The 24,628-nt window shown below is 41.8% G+C and overlaps 1 protein-coding gene across 2 annotated transcripts in view; it reads right to left on the bottom strand.

The window, feature by feature from the left end:
* IGF1R (insulin like growth factor 1 receptor) overlaps positions 1–24,628 on the bottom strand; it is a 199,523-nt gene that overhangs the window by 45,121 nt on the left and 129,774 nt on the right. For both annotated transcript variants that reach the window (XM_064456157.1, XM_064456156.1), the window contains exons 3-5: positions 7,193–7,505; positions 4,479–4,624; positions 2,539–2,683 (exon numbers count right to left, since the gene is read on the bottom strand). In XM_064456157.1, coding sequence (XP_064312227.1) covers positions 2,539–2,683; positions 4,479–4,624; positions 7,193–7,505 — 604 coding nt within the window. The remainder of the gene's footprint in view (positions 1–2,538; positions 2,684–4,478; positions 4,625–7,192; positions 7,506–24,628) is intronic.

The raw sequence follows: 24,628 nt of genomic DNA, 5'->3' as shown, positions 1-24,628 counted from the left end.
CACTCTCACACACAGGGCGACTGCTTTGGTGAAATGCTGTGGCTACAACAAGCCTTGCTGCTATCATGCCAACTGTCTAAATTCTCCATAATCTGACAGTAATGATCTCAGGAAAACAAACCATAAGGTCTTCAGTGAGGAGCCATACAACGGCTAGGAATCCTGCTCACACCTTCCAACAAGCTTGCCAGCTACTGATGCCTCTGCTTCAAAATGATGTAGAAAATGGGGCGGGGAGTGGTTTTGCTTCTATAGACACTCTCCCCCATTTGCGGCAGAAGGTGAAACACAACATCAGCAGCTGGTCGGTGCCACAACAGGAACTCTTCCTCAGTCACCACCTCCTCGCTTGCTCCTGAAGGCCACAAATTGTTCATTTTCCAGATACCCCACCTGGAGATGCTTTGAGAAGTGCTGCCCACATGCCATCCATCAACACAGCAGCTGCCGATGACAGCAACGAACACACAGCACCCCAGCAGAGGACAGAGGGCCCGGCAGAGCGAACGCCAGACCAGGAGTCAAAATCCTGCAACAGACACCGAGACCCCTCCAGCACATCTCTCCATTTCCCCATTTGCAAAGAGAAATTTTTTTTCTGGCCATGGGAGCATGTTCACTACAGACATGGTGTTCAACGGAGGCAATGAGTACTCTGAAAACAAAGCAAATTCCCTCTGAATTTCCCATTTTCTGTGATAACCAAGGCAGGCACCAGCAACTGAATAAGGAAGAAAGAAATACTGAAGTACTGTTTTGTTAGTCCAGTTCAATTAAAAAAGGGGATGCTGGTGGTGGGATCAGTCATGTAATGAACCACCATCGTAATGGATCTTAAGTTAACCTCCCTCACACCACCCAGGGCAATGCTGGCATAAACAGTTACTGTTCCAGCAGCCCGGTACTTCCCAGGTTAAGACCCCGCTCCCTGTTGTTCGTAACTCTGCCGAAATAATTGTTCAAGCTCAGTCCTCCCTTTCCCAGTGCCTACTTCCATCTAGGTATTTTTGGAAACATTATTTAGACTGTGGTAATGCCTAAATCATGCTAGACATTTTCCAAGCAAAGAAACTGCCCCTGACCCAATGTATGTAACTGCAGTAATTTCCTAGCATGGGTAAATTTTAGCACAAATAGCTCTTTACTAGCGATCTATTTTACCTCCCCCACTCAGCCCTGTTTCCCCCTTCATAGCTGCACCTATTTACTTCTTTATTTGGGAATCTGATTTAAAAACCTGCCATTTCCCTTCCTATCAGCTCTGCTTGCTGACATACAAGGTACCATAAACACAGCCACTACTGTAAACACAAAGCTGAACTCAAACTCAGAAAAAGCAAAGGAGAGGGGGGAGAGAAGAAAAGACAAATCAATGATTGGAGTATCTGTGAGAGCATGCCACATCGTAAGTGGGCTGAATGAGCCTTGTGCTCGGCAAAGTGACAAGCCTCTAGGATTCGCAATTAGAAACCAGCTTTTCCGTAGAGCCAGTGTTCTTACTGGAAAAGGCAGCGTGCTTTTCAAGTGCAGGATGAAGAGCTGCCCTTTAACTTACTCTGTCAGATGGTGGAATTTTAAGAATTCAAGGCTGACCAAAGACTAGCCTGAGAGAAAGAGGGAGGTTGTGAAGAATCCCTCATGCTGTAACTTTATCCTGTCAGGGCAGATAAACCAGAAACAAGCAACCTTTCCCATGACCCTCCCACCACCTTTTCTTATATGATTTCCCAAAATTCTTCATTTAATAGTTCTGTCATTACTGAGGGAGACTTATTTCTCCCACAGAACACTGGTTTAAACTTGGGATGGCTACTTGATTCGGGAAGAGAAAGGCGGCGGCAGTTTGCTGAAGGACCATCACCACACTTCAGCACGGCAAGTTCTGTGGAGAAAACACACTTCTGTCTGACTACCTCTTATCATCATAGGAGAACAGGAATTACGTACAGCAAAAAGTATCACACATTGTGTAATTACAGAAGCAATATAACTCACAGCAAACATTTCAAGGAATCAACTTTACTCCTCCTGGCCAGTCTTTTTCCTGCTCAATAGATCATTCATTTAATATTAGCATTTCAAGGAGTTGCAAAGAATTGCAACTTGCAATCTATTTCATACTAGTTGGGTCACTTCCAGCTGCACTCCCTGGTTAGCAAAGTTCAGGTTTCCTTTCAGCTGACATTCTCCATAAAACCCTGCTAAAAGCCAACAGTAAAGAACTGCAAGGAAATGCAACCATTACTGAAGACGCTCTTTTTGCAAGTAGAACAAACAAAGGCACTTTATCATCTCCCTAGGAAAACCTGAAGTGAAAAGTTATCATTAAAATACTTTTAATATACTCAATTTAATATGCTGATTTGGAAAGTAATCCAAATGAGCGATGACTGTGCAATGGTGTTCATTAGGAGAAAAACGCTGCATATTAGTGGAAGAGAAGATTCTATAAATGGTACGTGAATATTTATCAGGAGACTTATTCTCTGCAGCTTTCTATTAAAGTGAAATTGCATCTACAAATATCCGAACACTTACCCGTCCACCTGTTCCTCTCCCAGAATATACCGTAGGTTCTTCAAGAAAGACAAGGAGACTAATGCATGGGAATGACGAATCTTCACATACCCTGTTACTGTCTCAATCAGACCCATAAAATTCTCCAGTTCTGAGGCGATGTTATCTGCGGTACGAAAAATGTTAATTTTATTATTGCAGAGGTCATAGCTTTAACTGCAATTCTACTTAATGCGCTCTTAGGCCAGTAAAAGAAAATGTTTGTATTTGTTGCTTTTGAAAATGAGACACTAGTATTCCTCCCCAGTAACAGTTGCCTGTGCGGACAGACAGTTGAAGGGCAAAATAAAGCCACAGAGCAACAGTGGAAAACCAGTCTTGCTTTTCCATACTGGTATACCTGCTTTTTCCATGGACACTGCACTCTGAAGCCAGAACCAAATGTTGAGCCAGCATTCTGGCAGGGATGAAAAGACCCTTGTGTAAATGTACACATCCATGAAACTGGAATTGCTCTTCGGCTACAGAGCAAAGCTCAGGCAGAAAGCTCCATTGGAAAACACAGAATGGGACTGAAGATGAAGAGGTGGAGGTATGCGATTTGTCTTCTCTGGGGCATAAAGCATTGCTTTCAGTAACCTACAAAGCTTTGGCTACAAACTGAGAACTCTTGATGAAACAGCAACTGTAAAACCATAAGGATGTCCTTGTGCCATGGAGCATGTTCCATATAGCTTGCTAAAGGTGATTTTCTATAATAAATTATTAAAATAGCTGCAGAGCAAGCTCTAGTCTTCAGTACCATCCCCTCCCTCGGAACTGCACTGTTCCTGCATAGATCTGCAACACCCCATCCTTCACAAGGCTCAAGCTTTACAGTCCTTACCTCCAGCAATCCCTGGCCCATGCCCATTGCCTGGTATCATCCTGCAAAGTTACTTTGCACTCACAAGGGGAAGTTTTTAAGCACTCAGGATGGGAGAAGCTGCTACGGGCTGTGTTTGCTACCATAAACAAACCACTGGGAAGCCCAATTACCAAATACCAATAGCTGGTTCCCGAACAAAATAAGCTGGGAGGAAGGAGACACTCCTCAGCACTCTAAGATAATGCTTAAAAAAATAAAGAAACCCACACTTGCCCCGGGTAACTATAACATCTCCCATAAGGGAAGACTGTACCTGCAGCAGTGGGATCATGAGTGAAATAATTCACATACTGCTGTTTCTAAACCCTGAAGTTTTCATTCAGCAAGAGGAAGGGAATCAAATATATCTCAATCTTTCAGCCTTATTCATGAAACCAAAAGGGACCTTCCATAGGGAGATACATTTCCAATAAAAACTAACACTGATTTTCACTCTGCTTTTAAGAGCTCATCAACTGTCAACACCTCCCTGGCTGATGAATCACAGCTCTGACAAATTTAATCCAGAGCTTGTTCAAGACATGCAACAAAGGTGGCCAGCTCACTAGCGATGGCCATCCAAAGGGACAGTGCTAGGCTTTATATGAGCCCTCAGCACTCTGGATTCCATGTTTTAGCAAGAAACCACACCTTGCCATAAAATGGGAGGATACGCAGACTTACAGCGCCATGCCTTACTTGCAGACAAGTTATTTACCTAGCCAGATGCAAGGATTTTCAGCTTTTCCACTTTATTATTCCTTTGAGACTACTGCTCATCTCACAGCCTAATCCTGGTTCCCTGTCCTGCCAAAAAAACTAACAAAAATACCAGCTTTCACTGCTTAGTAACTTGGTAGCTGAATACCTATTCCATCCACGTGTTGGAGAATGGTGCCACAGTGGGCCAGATCAAAACGGGAGCACTGCTATGGGCCTGGAAAGCAAATGGTTTGCTGAGTTTTTAATGTTCTTATCGTGACACTGACAGACAAAAGGAAAAATACTAAAAGCAGCCTTATCAGAGGTTCATAAAGAGAGGACAATCACTTACTTCCACGACGGATGTTAATCAGCAGATTTCCCTTGAGAATTGTGCATCCCTGCAACATTTGTGCTGATGTGACAGAGTCAATGGTCTTTGTTTTCCCGTCCTCACAAATTTTGGGGCAAGGCCCCTCACAAGGACTGCAGAACATGCTGTAGGAAAGAAAGGGAGACTGAAAATAAGAAGCGATACACAACCCTGAGTCTACAGACTGCTTTGAGCTAAATTTTGAAAGACATTTCCTTCTAAAGCTTAGACAAATCCTTCAAGCTGGAATTTAAGTTACTATACTTCTGCAGAGAGCTGCAGATAACTTAGCACACTTGCCTGCTGGTCTCCAGAGAAGCTGGAGCATCGTACCTCCCATTCACAGCAACACAGAGTGAATGAATGGACCCATACCCATTGCCTGCCAGCTCCGGGAAGGCTCTGTGGTTCTTCCAAAGTCAAAGGCACTTCAGGTAAAACCCACTGCCCCTGCATTTGTGCATTTACTCTAACTTAATTATACCCAGAAAGACCACCCTTCTCATTTACACAGACAGCCTCAGAGTGCCGTGAGGTTTTGTACTAATCCAGACCCAACCTCCAAAAACAGGCCTACCAGGAACTGGAGATGGGGAAAATACTGTTCAAGTTCTTGTAAAGTTATCTGTCTCCATGCCCCTAAACCAACACTCAAATCTCAGCACTAGGGTATTCCACGCTCCTGGCTGTTTCAGCTCAGGAAAGACAACTATGGGAGCGTACAGTCATGAGGGATGTGGAGAAAGCGAGCAGTGAATTAGTCACTATTTCTTATAGCTTAAGAAGTATTAAAGCAGAAGGTTTAAACAAACAGAAGGATGCATCTTGATGCAAGGCAAAAATGATTTGCAACAAGAATTGGGGAAGACAGGCTAGAAGTCTAAGCAGGTTGAAAACAGATCACACAAATGGAAAGAGAACAGGTGACTATAAAACACCACGACAGACACAGCCCCAACCTCAGAGAAATCAGATTGCCAGAAGCTGGGAGGAAACACTGAAGCGTATACTCAGTTCTACTTCTTACACTCACAAGCATTCATAACCATTTCTTAGTGGCCAAACTCATGGAACAAGAACTCAGGCCAGCCTGGCCTTTGACTACAGCAGCTTTTTAAAGGCTCCATGTTATACTGTCTACATACTCATCTCAAAATCGAACACTTCCTCTCTGCACAAAACACGCCCTCTGATTACTCCCTCCTGGTAAAGGTCTTTCCCGATTAAAGGTCATTTTTATTTTTCAATTTATTCTAGCACTTTCCTTTGCATTTCATTAGTAGTTACTCCACCTTATCACTTTAGAGGGGAAAAATAAAAAATAAAAAACCAAACTGAGCTCCAAAGACTAAGGCTTCTGATGATAACACTGATGAACATGGACTTACTATTTATTCTTTTTAAAAGAAACGTAACCCACTTTCTTCTGAGGCTTAAAGAAACATGTAAATTGATAACAGTTTTTCACGGATAAAGAATAAAAGAAAGAAGCTTCCTTTTCTTAGTAGTAAGCTCCTATTTCAAAATCCTGCACTATAACCACTAAAAGCTGTAGACACAAGCAAGAGGCATTCAACTAAATGTACAAGAATGCTGGAAAAGCTTTCTGTTTGCAACTATTTGCTAACACTGTTGCTGAGGAACAAAACATTTGCTAGCCTTGAGTTACAGCTCCTTTCAATCTTTGCTGCAGAGCACAACACTGAGATAAGATAGGATGGCCATGCACTTCAGCGTAAGCCGTTCGAACAGCTGGTACTACAAGCTCAAGTAGATAACAAAAGAAACATTTCTGAGGTGATCTGGATTCGAGCAAAGGCAGCGTTAAGTTGCTTACATCCAAATGTCACCCAGAGACTGCCTTACTGTTTGACTGAACCAATGGATGACCCACGTGCATGCACAGACACAGAACTGGCGCTGGTATCATCACAACCACTTTTCCAAAAACCCCAACAACTTAGAACAGCCTACGAAGACATCTTTATAGCATAGTACTGAAGCACTACGGATTTTAGCACACTGACTGTCCTTTACTCAAAGTCTACGCCTTCCAAGGGTCAGTAGGCAACTAAGGCTGTTTGCTTAAACCACTGGCAAAATAAGAAAATAGTAAGCACATATCACTCCAACTGTTAGAATTAAATAAGAGCAGGTAAGTAATATTCTTGCAAGAAATTATTCTGTATAATGTTGTCAACTGCTGCATTATTTTTGTCACCATCTACGTGGTTTCTCCCTTCTAAAGCACCTTTGTTATCTTCTGGAATACAATGAAGAATATAGGTGTCTAAAATATAAGCACAAAAAAAGCAAATAATATGCAAACAAGGTAAATCCTACGGTTTTGTTCTGTGTGATAATCATCATTAGCCAACCTCCAACCTTGTGTTCCTGGGCTTTCACTTTCATGTTGTTACAATCTACTTGAAGACCTGGTTCTGCGTTGTTCTGATCTCCTCAAGTCCCTCAAAAGACTCAGTGGCAACGGACAATGCACAGGATCAGCCACACACACTCAGACCTTTCAATGGTGCATTCATCTAAGCAAGCCTTTACCACAAAGTCACGCAATTTCCCATCACGTGTTCTCATTTCTACCTAATGTAATTTGCACCACAAGCTGCCACAGAATAGGGGGTGGAAAATCCCAAATACGACAACTCCAGTGGACTTTGCAGAAGCTGCGTTACCTTTGGCTCCCGTTGCGTATGAATCCAGAGGGGCACTCTGCCATGCACTCATCGTTGTGAATCACAAACCTCTCATATTCACTTGTTTCGGTGGCAGGGACTTTGGAGCAAAACTCTTTAGTCACGCAGCGCCAACCCTCAAACTTGTAGGTGTTGGGAGGGCAGGTAGGCATGCAGACTCCTTCGTAGTAGTAATTGCGGCAGGCCACACAAGCGGTGTTGTTGTCAGGCGCTGTGCAGCTCCCCAAGCATTCGGGATGGCAACACTCATTTTGGTCTGTACAGGCTCGCTTGCCACATGAGCTGGGGCACACTGCAAGACAGAAAGCAAGGCAGCATGAACAAGAGCTGTTAAATAAAGTGAATGGCATTAAAGAAAGAACCCTGATCCATACAACTCGATGCTTTCATTCCCTGGGCTCTAGAGTATCTCTGTAAAAGAACCAGCTCCTGTAAAACTGACTAATTTCTGTTTTTCGCAGTTCTAGTTGCCTGAAAATATCTTCTCAGATCAGATTTATAACATCAGCCAATTAAATAATAAAGAAAACTGCTGAAAGCAGGATCAACATAAGGATAATGGGAACAGCCAAGTACTGGAACCTATTCCTAGTATTATGGTTAATTCTCCTTCCTTTTTTTCTTTGTTTGTTGAGTGCTGACTTATTGTCTTTCTAAGCATTTTTTGTCTTTCCTATTTGTACTTCAAATTGGTCTTTCACTGGCAAGAAAACAAGCTTCCTTTAAACAACTTAATTACACTTGTACAATAAAGCACTGCTATACTGTAGCACACATGGTTAGGTTGACCCCAGTGTAGCATCCCAATGTTGCTTATGTATGCAAAATGAGATTTAATAAAGTACAGATGGTACACATCAAATACTGTGGAATCATGGAACTACTATTTTCCCCTGAAGAGCGTAAGAGAATTCTGCCTTATCCCCAAATTCTGGGTTCAGAGAACAAAATATGAAAGGGGGGGAAAAAAATGGGGTGCAAATTTATGGAGACATTCATTTGACATGAAAGCATTTCAGCTTGGAGACACGAACAAAGAGCAGGATCGTCGGCAGACAAGCTCACCACTCTTAGATCAAAAGAAGTGGCAGCATTATATTTATGTAACAACAACATTTTGATTACAGCATTGTATGGCCTTTTAGCCATGGGAGCTGGGTGCCAGAGGCTCTGTAAACAAACACAGATAGGAAATCTGGTTTGCATTAAGTAACTGTTTTCCACTTTCTAACTTAGCTAAAACACAGTACCAATAATAACAGCATAAAACAAAATTTCAGTAGTACAACTACAGCGAGATCCAAGCAAAGCACCACAGGACATTTAAACTGAACTATCTGAGCAAAAAGCGCATAACCAGCAATGAAGTTAATATCCCAAAATGAACACGGAAGCAGCAGAGCCCAGCTTGTAGAGAAAGATAATGTTTTAAGAAACTGTAACAGTTCCACAAAGGTTCTGAATTGTAATTTCTCTCTCAGTTTGCAACTTTGTTTTAATGCAGGATTAAACACCCTAAAATCTTGTCCCCCTCCTCCTCCCATAGTGAGACCTAGGCTTTGCCGTATGTTTTCACAATGCCATTGAGCAGAGCACCACAACGACAACACAAGACAACAATTTAAAGAAAGAAGATAAACTTTTCACAGCTCTGCATCAGGATCTAGACTTCCAAATCAAGTTTTGATTATAAGAAGCCATTTTCTGCCAGCTTTAAGGTAGTGTTCACCTTGAAAAGAACTTGTAGAACTGCCATCAGAGAATTTTGCATTTCTGATCAAAATGGTCTATATTGATCTTGCTTAATTTTACTCACCTTTTACTTTAAGGCCTAACTACCAACTTTGCAAGTTTAAGCAGCTGGGTTCTCCTTATGCAACTAAAGCTAAGAAAGATTTCGTGGGGGAAATTCAACCGGCAGGTACTCCCCAAGTAACGTGACAGCCTTAGCAGGATCTCCCCTATATCAGCAAGTAGCTATGAAGTATTGTCAGCAGACCTGCTCGCGCTACCTGACAGTGCTATGACTTGCATACATGTAGCCACATACCACTAACAAGCCCTGCATTAAAGATAGCTCGGACACACTCAATGGAGTGCAGCAGGTCCACTGCGTGAGAAGGTGTTACTGAAGCTGCCCAAGAGCTCATCTGTCTTTTCCAATTAGAAAAGAAGCATTACTTAACCCTACAACCCTTTCCATGCACATACTACTGTTAGCACCCAACAGCACTACTCCGTACCTGTACACTCATTTTTTTCAGAGAGAAGCCAGGCAGAAGAAGGGGCGTGGAGGGGAAAAATTATGAGAACAAGGAGGTAGGAGCACGGGGATGGCCGATGCCTCCCCAGGTAGCACAAATATGCAGGCCAAATACAGAAAATTTTTGCAGAGCCAGTTACTTGTAAGACTACTGAGAGCAGAAATGCAGAGGAAGTCACTGCTAAATAATGCATTGCATAAAGATGCTCAGTTTTTTTCCTTGAAAAGGAAAAAGCTCTACATACCAAACCCTTACACAAAAATCAATCAGTACGCAGGTGTATGTTCTTTTTTTTTGATGGTGACCTGCACCAGTGTAAAAGGAGTAAAGTCTACCCAGATGTCACTTTAGTAAGGCATCACAAACTGCCTCTCACCTTATGGTACACAGTACTACTTGCATTTGTGACTATGAAGGGATTAAAAAAAAATAAAAAGTGAGTGTGTCTTGCTAGCAGATGGACTGCTGTTCTGAGTGGGTGCCAGAACTCAGATTTCATGTGGTAGCTACATTTCCAGTTCAAAGCCCTACTAAGAAAAAAACCACTCACACACATACACCATGCCTCCACAGAGTTCATTACTAGATGTATTGATTAACTACATGATTTTTTGTTTTCAGCTAGACAATTTGCTAAAACACAAATGCTGCTACATTAAGTATTCAGATAAATATAGTAGAAAACGATTGAGTTTATTTCGTTCTTGGGAAAGACTTTTATATTCCCTTAATGCTTCTGCCATTCATGAACAGTCTGCTATATAAATAGGATTCCCTGCATTTCCTGGTAAATCTGCTGACTCTCGTCTACAGAAACATAAATTGAAGCACAGAAGGATATACAAGTTCACATGAAAAAGGCAATCAGTGAAACAGGTTTTCAAAACTATAGTAATATTTTAATCACAGCCATTTTAACAAGAAGTCTTGAAAACTTTTTACAGATAATTTTTTAAAAGCTCAGCAACCTTGCTTTTCTCTCAGTCCTATTTTTTGCTTGTTCTTGCTAACGTTGGCATAGTTTTCAGCCTGGAGACAATACGGGTATCCTGTTTCTTTGAAGAGGCAGAATAAGAACTATCGTGTGTATGTAAGATATATTATGAACAACAAAAGTCTTATCTGCCTTACATGCCATTTCCCTCAGATATCCCTGTTATAAAAATCTTACTAAGCAACACTGGCTGGCCTTACAATCCATCCCCACCTACCCTCCTCCCTGCCCCCCCCCCCCCCCCCCCAACTGTGCTACTTGGGCTGCTAGATCTCTACCAAAACATTTAAAATGCAGGTTCCAAAATACTTTTGCCAAAAAACCACCCTGAAATACACTCAATAACTGGTTGAAATTAGTCCGCAAGAACACGAGAGTGACAAATATAAGCAAATAGTGGGCTTACATTTCGGGGCAGAATTTATCAGCCAGGTACAACGGTGCCTTGGATCATGAAGGCTGATGACTACATACAAAAAAATCCAAACTACCAAACAAATCCTTGCTGACAAGCACACGGGCAAAAAATGCTTATTTGTCACCATGTGGAGCTACCAAGATAATGGAAAATTTCAGAGACCTTGGAGGGCAGCCACAGAAGAAGGAAGTCAAAGCAAGACCTAGAGAAGGGCAGACCCTTAAGCACCTTCATGACTTTAATAGAGATGATGGAAGCTTGACTAGACCAGAGTGTCTGTTTACATCTAGAGAGTGAAAGTACTGAATAATTGTTGGATCTTGAGAGGAGGGCATTATAAGAGTACCAGTAGCCACAAATCGAATTTACTGGACCAAACCCAAAACCAGTAGTTTCTTTGACCATCCATGCTTCACCTTCTCTCTGATTTCTTCAGATAAGAAGTTTTCAAAATCCCTAAGGTTTTCCAAATACTTTTAAGATACTATGATCACTCGCAGAAAGGCAAAATATTCTTTCACAAGATGCCCCCTTACCGAGCAACTCAGGTTCAGACCTGACATACAGAAAGGAAATGCTTTAAAACTAAATGCAAAGATCTTACAAACAAGAGGAGCTCCAAGAGAATCTGACTCAGAGACTCATTATTCTCAATTAAAATCCCCAAGATGCTAAACCAAAATTGCAAACACAAAGCAAGGTTGGGAAATCCTCAAACACAACTCTCCAAAAAAAGCAAGAAACAAATCATCTCTCTGTATTTGCGGCAGTTCCCTTTTGGACAGCCTCATGCTAAGGAGGTGGTAATAAGTTTGTCTGACATCTAATACCTCCTGCTATTTGAAGTGCACACAAAGCTAAAGCTCGCTGCAAACACTCCGCGTTGACATCATGGCTGTTGTACACTTTGGACAGACAAAGCGTTCTTATCTCCAAGACGCCATGACTTCAGCAATGCTGAAACAAAAATCAGGTGAATAAACTATCAGTCACAGGGAGTGAAAACGCAGCCAGGAGAGGAAGACTTCTGGCAAGCTGAGGCACTGGCCTCTGCCAAGGATGGCATCGTGCCAGTCACATGCGGGCGAGCAAAGGTTGCCAAGTGTGGGATAAATATTTTTTTTAAAGATTCTTTCTCTCCTTGTAAAATGATATTCGATCCTTCCTTTTTTATACCGTTTCTGCTTTTTTAGAGCATCCTTCACATAAAATAATGTTTCAGAAAGCAAACGGGGAAAAAAAGCCTAGTTTTGAGCATAAACCAGAGAAGGAAAGGAGTGTCTCTCTCCTAGCCAACTACTGAAAAAATTAACTGTCTAAATTTATCCACAAAGACAGAAAAAAACCCAGTCATTTTTGGTATGTTAATCCCTCTACATGACAGAATTTTAAAAATATTGCATTTTAATGGTCTAAACTTTGGTATGGTCTTTGAAACAGCTGACTTCAAATGCTCAAGCAGCCTATACAAGACCTGATTTCTTTTGCCCTGTAGACTGCGAGAATAGAGAGACTGGAGAGACATTACTCAGAAAATCCAGTTCCAGTGATTCATGGCCAGGGCTGGAATCAAGTAACTACAGAATAAAGACTGCAATAAGGCAATACACATATTAAATACATGCAGTAACGTGTTCCAATCACAGAAATATGGGTACAAGTCATCTCCAAAGAACTGAAGAGGCCACTTAGAGCAGTTGTATAAAATCTTTATAGCGGTACAAAAACAGGTATTAGCAACATATTAACAATGGCACACTTTTTTGTCTTTCTCTCTTTCCCCTGCACTCAAAAACCTGGTATCTCATGCTCAGTGAAAATCCTGAAGGGAAAAACCACTACTATGTTGAACAGCTTTCTTCGTAGTAGTTAAGGTATAAAGTTTGGCAGATCTTGAAATTAACTGCCAGATCTCCATTAAAGGTTCAGTTCAACCTAGCCTTGGTGCTAGGACTTGAAAGTGATCATTTCCTTCCTCTTTAAACCTCCAGTACATACACAATCATGCCCACCAGGAAAATATTTGGATAGGTGTATACAAATTTCGACCAAGAAGGAAGAAGAGGGCATTAAGTCCACAGCCTGCAAGCTACATCTGACTCAAGATCACTTCACCAGTCATGTGTTTCCATGTTTACATCCCTGTCGTTACCAGCCCATTTTTATATCCTAGTCATCACCAGCCCATTTTTATCAGGCAGACCTTTCCAAGGACCTTGAAATTATTCTGAAGTTGTTCTGTGAATTATTTTCCTCCCACTATACAAATCCAGCTGAACTTTCACTGCATCTGGTCAGCGTCCACACAAAGCCTTTTGGTCTCTTACTTCTTGGTACCTCAGTTTGTCACAGACGCTATATCCCCATAGTCACCACAGACACCATATCCCCTAAGTGAAGGAGTAGGTGTGATGAAGCGTCCAGAACCTGCAAAGAACCTCAAAGGATTTGCCCAACCTGACATCAGCCCACTAACTGCTCAATCTTTGATCGCATGAAAGACTGATAAAGGGATCTACTCTTGCATCCCCTTCTTCAGGATTTTATGGTTGAAAAACAATACCATGCTAAATGCCTGTAGAGCCAGCGGTACAGCAGTTGGATTCAACTGCTCAAACAGAAGCACCTCTAGATGATTCTAGAGCAAAGGAAGTGGAAGAAAGGAGTGGAGACAGGTTAGGAGAAGAAATCCCAGCACCACTCAGCGCCTGGAGACTCTCAGATACCACCAGATGCGGTAAAGCTTATGAAAAAGAGAGGAAACATTCATCATTCAATGAAACGAGCGCTTTGCTATCATATACTGTTGTGGTGAGGATTCAATGCCTTCTAGTTTTACAATTTCTTCCTTCAACATTAGTATTTCCCTTCCCCTCAGAATAGTTTTAGTATCTAGCGCATTTCAGACGAGCACACACATCAGCTCAGCTCCGAGGAGCCAGAGGCCCACGGTGTGGTTTGTAACCCCTCAAGCATACAAATGCCTCAGCGCAACGCACCTGTAGCTTTCCATCCTGGCTGAAAAGAACAGAGCAGCCTATTAAAATTGATAATGGAAACAACTCGACACATATTTCAGTTGGATACACTGGAGTTTGATGATCCCACCACCTCTTTTGGCCATCTATCATTCATCCTTTACCCTAGAAGTTACCTCAAAACAGCTTCCAGGCTTCCCAGCTGTAACACATAACAACACGTGTGCTAAATCCACTTTATTTAGAGTGACTAGAGGACTTGGGGACACTATTTGGCACTGTAAAACCTCCCATCCCTTCAGGTTTTCTGCAAGTGAAGCAATCAACCCTGCTAAAAGCTCCAGCAGTGTTACAGCTACTCACATCACACTGAAATTGGAGCAAATAGAAACCCGAGCGAGGAAAACAACTACCTCAGACCGCAGTCAACAGGAAACGATAGATAGTACAATTACTCCATTTGCTGCTAAGTGCGTAATACTAACAACCAGGAAGGTGCAAATAAACACGACTTATTGACAAACCCAGGCAGCACAAATTGCATTCTCTCTCAAAACAGTTTATGTTGCCCAGCACAACCCAGACTGGCATCTCTGCAGCTGGCACTCGAGAGAAAGAGGAAAAAAACAAGTCCATTTTGTCCCTTCCACGCCAGTATGAATTCAGTACATAAACAAACCCAACTGAGGCATATCCACAAGCATCTATCAGCCGTTCAGGCCAGTTTTACTCTATCTTCAACACTAGGTACACAAATTGGTTGGGAATGTTTTCCCATCAGTGCTACACTGTTCTAGAAACATTTTCTCTACAAAAAGGGAAATTTCCCACTGGAAGATGCAAACCAGAACAGTAACACTGATGCCAGTGAGGATGAAAGCAGGAAAGCGAGGGTCACCCTGCAGTGCTGAAAGCCGCTCCAAGTCTGCTGTAGTCACCCACCACTCAGGGACACAAATTTGTTCACGTTTCTAAAGGGGCAACTAAAGTTCCTGAACTCTTCAGTAACACATAAGGAAAGGGCCGCTGCAGAACAGCTCTAAAGCAAATTCTTTTTCTTTTCGCTCCCGGTTACAAGCAATATATTGGGTTTTGCTTGTTGTTGCTTAAAGCAAGATTTAATCTGCCTTTCTTCCAAATGCTGCTAGTGTAAGGCAATAAGCTTTACAGGATTTAATTAATATACTGCAAGCAAGGAGTGCTGGTCAGTCATCTCCTGGCAAAACCCCAGCTGGAGGAAGAATAATATTCACATTTCAGATTTATTTGAAAGGAGGAAGACAGTTTGGTAACATTATCACACTGGTCTAAATTATGGGGCTCTCTTAATGCTGAAGGATAATGGCTGTTTAATCTTGGGCAAAAAAAAGTCACTGGTTCAGAGGGATTCAAGTCCTGCTTTGTTTCAGGGATGCCCTTTGCATTTATGCATTAAGCCCATCAACAGGCTTAACCATTTTAACCATTCTAGCATAAGCACTGAAACATAATGCTCATCTTGGAGGCAGACATCAACACTGCTGCAGTCGAAGGCTAACTACCCGAAAATGGTGGGGGGAACTTCAGTAAACCTAATGTTTCCAATACACATGGTGGGGCGCTCTGTTTAGAAAGTTTTTGCTTATCGCCAACTAGGACACCTGTGTTAACAACAAGTAACAAAAGTTAGTTGAGTTTTAATCATCGAAAAAGATTAAAACTCAAGGAAACAGTCAGAGCAAGAACATTCATACTGTTATACTAGAGAGCAAATTTTTTCAAGCTGTTTACCTGCTAGTGAGATAGCCCACCAAAACCAGATTAAGATCTAGATATTGTGGAATCTAAGAAAAGAGAAGAATTAGAATGGAAAGGCAAAACAAGATGCAAGAATACTGATGGTTTGGAAAGTTCTCAGAGACACCTGGATGAAGTTTTTTTTTAAAGTACGGGAGTACGTCATTACTTACAATATCTGCACACTGCAAGTGAAGGCGTCCTGTTAAGATCAACAACACTTCAAACAATATTCAGGCAATTATGTTCAAAACAGTTAAACAAAGTATTTCCTTAACGGCTTCCAGAAACACAAGAGAGCATAAGCAAATCTAACAGCAACCAAAGGTTGTGCTCTTGAGATCCACAACAAACAAAAGGTGAGCTCTTTCATTGAGTTTAATAATCATGGAATATCTTTTTCATTCTAAATCTCCTCTGTTATAAACACAGGGGGAATACAGAAGGTGCCGAAGTCTGCAGGACCCAGAAGCAGACCAGAAGATTATGCATTAATCCATCTCAACGCATTTTAACAAATTTACAGGCAACACGGACAACAAAAGGACACAGTTGGCTTGAAATCTGTATTAAAATTAGTTTCTTCTCATACACAACTGTGGATAGAAGCATTTCAGAGGGAAAAGGGAAGATGTTGAGTATCTCTTCAGACTTGATGCGCACTGCTTTCATAGTGTGTAAATCACCCTGAACTGTCTGGACATGAACCCTTAACTACACTCTACATGGTTTGATCTCCAACGAACAGAACTGCTGCAATGGTTGCCTACTTGCTTGCAGGTTACTGAACAGTTCTGTGTGGGGCCGGAAAAGGCTGAGCCGGGTTGCAGAGCCTGCTCTGAGAAGCACAGGGATGCTCCCGATCCACAGAGGCACTGGACGTTGCCGCGGCCCCAGAGGAAGCCCCACGCGAACAGCTGCAAGTTCAGCAGCTCTGAATCTCCAGCTCACTCAAACCAAGCAAAGGACTGAAACACCTGAAATGAGAAGACACTGGAAAAAAATGACTTGGGTGAGTGAGGGGCACTGACGGGACCAGCATATGGGTTTGCTCAGTGTTTTCTTCTAACCTGAAGTGGAGGATGGCATTCTGTCGTCCAGCCTGCACTTAGTCGACTACCTTTAAAAACAACCTCCATTAGAGGACAGAACTATTTCAGTTCTTCCAAAAGGTTGATAAAATAAACTGAACAAGGAAAACCACACTTTACTACGCCATCCCCCAGAAACTGCAAACACACACAATACGCTCGTGGGACGAACGGCGCACACACCACTGCTGGCCATGCAGTCAAGTACACAGTTAATACTTGGATGGGTGAGTAGTCTCTGCTTACACACACGCACACGCTTTTGAGGAATTCCTATTAGTATGACTGGAAAAAGATAATAATGACATTGCCTCGGACTTTCTAAATCCTTTCCTGTAGTAAGGATTTGTGATCAGATTAGGGAGTACCAGACGGTTTTATTTATTTATTTATTTATTTATAGGAAGGACAGCCAAGGTGAGCTGTATCACTGGGTCTGACAGGGGCTCCAGGCTGCAGCAAAGCCAGCTCAGCGATGCTGCCTGGCTGCTCTGAAGCCAGAGATGGCATCAGATGACACTTATTAAAGAAAAAGGGGGGATTCATGTTTCTGATACTGGCACAAAGTGGGAAGCATGCTGCTTCCCACTCTGTTTCTGCTAGAGAGTTTGGCACGTCTGAGCTACACTCCCCGCCCCCCTCAGTACCTTTTTTTTTGTCATCTCAAGTCACATTCACATGAACATATAAATACACAGATCCTTACACACTGTGTATAGCAGATACTTACATGGACGGTCTCAAAAAAGAATATTCTTTTCACACACTAAAAAAATTATACAGAGTTATTTTAATTTCAGAACTGTTTGTATATTCCTTATAAGTTTATAAAACTCTCACTGTCCTCCCATGACTAACGAAACTGGAATTGAGAGAGGATTCTATATTTATAACTCGTCTGGTTGCTCATGCCTATGGCCCTATTTCCACCCTCCGTTACTGTACACAGAGCTATGTGAGGTATTGTGGGTTCCCAAACTTCACCGATTTCCTAACAAGGCAGGCCTGTGTCCCGGAGGAACAAGCTGGGGGCTGTTTCGTTCGAGCATTGGCCGAACTCAGAGGGAGAGGCCTTGAGCACTGTGGTTTTGGCAGCTCTTCTTGAAACTGGTATTAGAGGCCATTTCTGTGCAATTACATGCCTAACTGGCACTGGATTGTGTATCGATGCTACTGATACATCGTCTGCAGCCCAGGCCCATTTAAAGCCCAAACCGTACAGCTGCCGCTACACACCTCACCTTACTCTATTTATCTCAGCAGAGCCTGCAAGCCGAAGCACTTCGATGCTTAGCTGAGCAGCTCCGTCAGCCACCTACGCTACAGACGCACCAGAAGCACAGGGCAAATCCACGCCATTACAAAGTCCAACAGATTCACTGGCTTCTCAAAATGGAAAGGAGACAAAACTGCCAAACTTCATCCAACATCCCACCCCAGACCACACTGTGTTCAGTGATGCTGGCACACCGCAGAACTCAAAGGGGTGGCAGAGAAACAGACTGGTAGGTATCCAAACGCAGCAAAATGAGGAAGAAGATTGATTTCGTACAGATGAGGGCTGAGTAACACTCAGGATCCCTATGAACATCCTACACTCTGCCCAAGAGTCACACAACCATGTCTCATCTTTTAAACAAAACCACTTCACTAGTTAATAAATCCCAGAGAGAAGTGTAAGTCTTTGTCACGATAGAGGTGCCTTGTAATCGATGGATTTTTAACACATGCCGGGCACCTGCGGGACACGGAAACTGTTTTTAAATTTGCAGATCCTATATACCTTCAATATAAATAAATATTTATACAAAATGCAGAGGGAGATAGACACAGGCAGATTTTTCAAATTCAAAGTAAGTTTTGATGGCTGGGATTGGGGTCTAACTCTTATGGTGTTACATTCATTACGGTACTTGAGCTATAAAAATCCACAAAAATCAAGAAACCCACAACCTATGAGGCTTTGCAGAGTCCACGTACAGAAGAGCACCAAAAGGTGCTGTCACCCTGGGAATTACCAGAAAGCAGAAAGGGTGCTGCCCAGCACTGAAGGAGAACGGAAGCACGAGAAACATTTTTCTCTTTCCATATAATTGCCTTGTACTCTAGTCTCCATGGAACGACTCGGGTAATTTCCACAACTCCCCCCCAGTACTGAGGAGTCAGACCACACTCAAGTTCAGGAGAATTCATCTGGTGATCTACGTCCTTCACATACAGAAATGTGGCAAGATCTGGACTGTGCTTAGGAAGGTTCAGCCTCCATACCTACTAACCAAAAAAACATTACCAGGAAAGCAAGTGGCCAACACAGCCGAATTAATTTTACCGAACTGAGAAAGTTTTCCTCTAGCAAAATAAATTTGTCCATAGAATAGTCTAGCTGAGAGAGAAATCACCTAAATCACCCTATAAAGCAAGACAAGGTTACAAAAGGAAAAAAGGGCATAGGTCAAAGCAGCTGTATCTTGGTTCAGTCAAAATAATTGCTGCTTTCAAAGCTGAGCAGAGTGACACACCACACCTGAAGATACAGGTACTTGCGACGAAGAAACGTTACCTTAAACCCTCATGGCACTCGGTGCCTGGCTTGTTTGCACATTACGTACGCTCAGAACAAGTACCAGCACGGGGAGAGCCCCTGAACATGTTTTGCAAACAATTACAACAACCCGAAACAACGCACCGGGGCTGAAGTAATCTCAGCAAAGGCCCCGGCTTTGGTAAGCGGCACCATCTGCTAATCCAGTTCTCAGAGGTGCAGAAGGGAAACACTCCCGAGGCCACTCCTTCCCTTTATCCCGGGGTCACGGTCTTCGCTGCAGGTAGACAGTAGTGCTGCAATTTTTTTCCCAGTTTATTCAACCACTGTCTTTGCTCTGCAATAAAGCTGTCAAGATTAACAGACAATTCTGGTGAGTCAGATGTTCAAAGGGAAAAAAGATAATCTGTACTTCTCACCGTCTAAACAGTAATGCTACCATTGTTTTGTATCACTCTGCATAGCCATAACTCAAGACCAACTTTTAAAAGCCATTAAAAATTCCTCCTACTTAGCAAGAAGAAAAATGATCTAAATTTATCCCAAGAAGCTAAAGTTCACTCCACTTGGAAGGATTTAAATACGGAATATTTTTTCTTCCATCAAAATTTGGGAGGAAAATTATAAGGTCTTTGAAGAACTAAATACAGTAAATCTTAGTATTATCTTTTGAAATTATAAAAAAACAGGTTCCGCATATTTACAGCATTAAAAAAAGGTCTATGTTGCAGTAATTAAAGCACAGTTGTTCTTCCACAAAAGCATTCTAATTTGACCTTTTTCTAGTGTTTTTTTTTTTTTAAATTCTCTTTTAACGTTACAATTCCACTAAGCATTTCCTTTATTCTGCAGAGGGTTAGCATTAAGTATAGGAGAAATGTAGGTTCCCGAAACAAACAAGCACTATACAACTCGGTGATGAAAGTATTTATAACAACTTCATGCAGAGTGTCAGGCTTCAGACAGACTGGGAGGCCTTCTCCAATCTCATCCACCCTAGAAATTATTGGATTTTTAAGAGACCTAAACAGAAAATTTAATGAATTCTAAGCTTTATTCCTCAATAATACTGCAGTGAACAAGTTTGCAATTACCTTTTCTTCCAGTTATGGGTCTCCATGAGCCAATAACTGCAGACATCTTTAGTTACAGAGGTCAAATGCATGAAAACATCACCATGCTTCCCATTTTCAAACTCATCATGATCCTACACTCTCTTTTTACTATTCAGAAGTGCATCCTTCTCCTTTTACTGATCTATTATGAACATGCCAGCCATACCATTTGCTAAGTCCTTAAGGTGTGTTTTCACAATATGCAAAGCAGACCAAGAAAACAATATTTCTGGCTATGATGGAGTTATCAATATTGTATCATCCCCAGAAACGCTTAATGCTGACATTGAGAAATGTTGTGACAAAGAGAGTTATCTGTCACCGCTGGTCCAGATACTTGTGACTATAAAAGGAGGCCAGTGGCTGGTTTTGGCCAGCCGCAGGGGGACAGTGCAGTATTGCCATCAGACCACACTCAATTTGAGAAATGCTTTCTGATTCCATCATTAGACATTTCTCTTCCAACGTTCATGACTGCAAAATAGAACAACGAACAGATCTGCCTCTATTTCAAGTAGGGAAGGTCCTGCCTTCTCTGCAGTTACAGTCACCTAAACTTCCATACGCATTAAATAAAGTTTTCTCTAGTTATGCAAACACTAGCCTGAACACATTGTTTAAAAATCACACCGATTAAAAAAAATCACATAAATCAAAATTTGCAGACAGAACCTTCGCTGAAAAACAATAAAAGGGAACTACCACATAATGCAGATCCTGCTTGTTGACAGTTATGAAACAAGAAACAGGGAGGGGAAAAAATAATTAGTATTCCAGGATGTCCCACACACACACCCAAAACTAAAAGCATTAAATTGGATGGGAATAGAATAGCTGATTTGCCTGCAGTCAAATACTGAGAAGTATCATCTAAATTGCAAATTACAGAGCAACAGATTTTTGCACAAAGTTCAAGGGGGTTTTACAGTTTGTTTTTATGAATTAGGAATGACATGGGGAAAAAGTAAGGGGGTTGGGCTAGCTACTACCCTCAATACATATTTCAGCTTAAATATTTCTCAGATTCATTTGATGCACTTTATCTAGGCACCACGGCTTGTTAAAGTGATGACAGAAAGTAAAGCAGCTTCTCAGAGATCACCCTTAAGGATGCAGTATCTGCTGGTGGCCACGCTGGCGCTGGAGGATTAACTGCTACAGAAGCATCTCCAAACTCACTAGCTCCTCCCCACATCGTGTCCTTCCCCACAAGGAAGCTTTTAATCCATTTTTACCTATCCTGGGAAGAGCTTTTCAACCAATAGTTCATATGACAAACCTTCTGCTTCCCTTTCCCAGGTTTTAAAGAGCTTGTTCCTACTAACATCAGCTTCTTGGCCTTGGTTCTGCAAATTAAACTTCATGAACACTCAGTAACAGAAACATATACACTCCACATTTATACAGTGCTTTTTAATCAGCAGTTCTCAATGTTTTACAAAGCATGAAATCTAATTGAGCGGTTGGTTTTGATGCCCATTTTAAAGCTGGGGGGGAACAGAGGCAGTAAGAAAATGATGAGTTACGCAAGGTTACAGCAAAAGACTTAGGAACAGAAGCACTGTTTGTCTTGATATGCAAAAGCCCCTGACACTACATGACTGTAATAATTTTCTTTTAAAATGTAACAAGCCCTGAATTACAGACTTCAGTACACAATTACAGAACGCTCTTCAGAGGACCTGCAGTTCAAATATTTCCTTGCCAGGCTGTTAGTCCATAACAGAGAAAATGCAAAGCAGAAGCCAGATTACTTTTTAAAAATAATTTTAGAAATCAGCTTGTTTTGGGGCTATTTGCAAAGAATTCGACAAGTGGATGTGTCAGTAACCACAAAAAAGTAGATATTTCAACTCTAACGGTGGACCACAGCCTAGTCTGAAATGTAAAATACCTTTGTAGTATCAGACTTGGGTCCTTTGTGACAAACACACACAAAGATATTCTGGTGAGGATTCTACAGACTTCAAAGAATGACAACAAATGTCACCACCTTCAGCATGGGAAGAAGCGAGGCTTGTCTGACAAAACAGTACGGAGCCAATGGCTTTATGGTGTGGATCCGTCGTCCATCACAAGTCAGCACCATGTCACTTAACTGTAAGATTTAGCTGGAAGGAGTATTATAAACTGCGTTAGTGAAAAGGATGTAAAACAGCGTCTTAGGATTCTTGTAAGAAAACGTACACAAGGTAGCTTTTCCAAAAGTTTCTTTGATATTTTCACTTGAGGGTTTTTTGTTTTTTGGAGGTTTTTTAAGTAGCAAGCCAAACAGCTTTACAAATTAATTTCATTTTTTTGAACTACATTGTTTTTGGTTTGTCCTCCTGCTTTTTTTTTAATCACAGATGCAGATGGTGCCACCTGGGCATGCTTACGTGCTTACACCTTTGAGTATCTTTGAATTAACTTCATAATTGTTTTTTAAGAGACAACACTGTCAAATTTGGCTCTCGAGAAAAGAAAGGTTAATCTAATTCTGCTTTCTGTGCTCACTGGAGATGGTCACCTCTTCCATTGCAGGACAGCCACACATGCACACGTTTAGCCACTTTCAGACACACACAAATCCCGTCACCTCAGCCCCATCTTTTAACCTCTGGTGCCCACTTAACTCTGCTGTTCAATGTCTGATATAACCTCTACTACACAACCGTGTCAATCATGACTGGATTTTCTCAGACACCGACAGCCACAGCGTTCAAGTACCCTGCGGTCACCAGCGGATTTATCTGCTTCACTCAACACACCAGTGGGGAAGTGACAGGATTTCACCCACGGCACAAACAAGGATCCTCAAGTCTACGTGACTTGCCCACAGCTGCACAGCTTGGGACACGGTCCAGACCGTCTGCATCCTAACTAGGGAGATTTCTCCAAACTGCCTTTCTTGAGATTAACAAATGTATCTGGCTAAAAAAAATTATCATTTAGAGAATGACATTACCAGGTCAATGTGTTCCTCAGCATTAAGTACCTCTGAGAACGGGCAATTTTAAAAGCATTTTGCGGTTCTTGGTGCAATGGATAACAAAAAAAAAAATAGGCTCAGCACAAATAACTTAATAGCAATGTCTCTGAAAAACAAAATCTTTTTAAACGTAGTTTGAAATCTGCCAAACTAAACTTAAAAGAAACTCCACGAGCCACTTGGCTGGCTTCTCATTCCCTCAGATTTCATCTTAGTGCACAGCAGTGTATAGCTCTGCTCACATCTGTCTTATCTCTGGATAGATGAGGACGGCATCCTGTTCACTCTACCATCTCCTCCTATACATTAGCTTTTTGCCTGCTCTCCTCTTGGCCTAAATTACCCTTCAGGAGCTTGTACATTCTGCAGTTTCTTCCTCAAGCTTTTAAATCACTCCTCAAGCCTTCTCTCTATCCCAGACTCCTAAAAATGCAATCTCATCAGTTATCCCCTACAAACCACTAATAAAGTAGTGTTGTGAACTTGGTACTTCCCAAACATCAATACAATCTGCTGGCAACCCTATCAATAACCAGAAGCTACAAAGTTCATGCAAGCGCGCATCTAGTTGCTGCCGGTTTAGATCAGGGTTGATATCGTTGCTTGATAAATCAGCAATGCTGACATGCATCCAACAAACTCAAAGACTGCTGAGCACCGGTACTTAAAGATGAAGATTACAACTAAGAACTATTCAGCTGTAAGTCCGATCTTGTGATCTAAGTTATGTTCTTAGTGAAGTACTGCAGCGTGTCTTGTTTTATGGGCAGTATCCTACTCATTTATAATGTGCACACTGTAAATCAAAAGACTGAACACAGAGAAACTCAGCCATAATTACATTTAGAGGTAAACGCTTTTGAAGACTAATCATTCACAATCAAGGGTTAACAGACTAGTCCAAAGAATTGTCTCACAGAGTGCTGTGGCTTCCACTGGGTACCCGGTGGGTCTAAGGACCTATATACCAGCAAATACAGAAATCCATTTTAATAAAACCTCTACTGGTTACATGGGAAAAAGATGTATAGAACAAAATTCTTTGAAATCTCAAGTATATTCATTGTTTTGCCTTTATGTTCTCTCACATGACAGTAAGTGTTCAGTGCTTGCTCATGCTAGCATATTTTTGTTAAGAAAGAAAAGCAGGCTGCATTGCAAGGACCTGGATTTAGAGAAGCTTCTTACAGGTTCAGTGACTCTTCGTGCATCCTAAACCCTGCAGCTGAAGAGAAAAAAAAGGAAAAGGGGGGGGGGGGGGAAAGC

This window comes from Phalacrocorax carbo, chromosome 7 (assembly GCF_963921805.1).
Source record: "Phalacrocorax carbo chromosome 7, bPhaCar2.1, whole genome shotgun sequence".
Lineage (NCBI taxonomy): Eukaryota > Metazoa > Chordata > Aves > Suliformes > Phalacrocoracidae > Phalacrocorax > Phalacrocorax carbo.
This window is presented reverse-complemented; position numbering and strand designations above follow the sequence as displayed.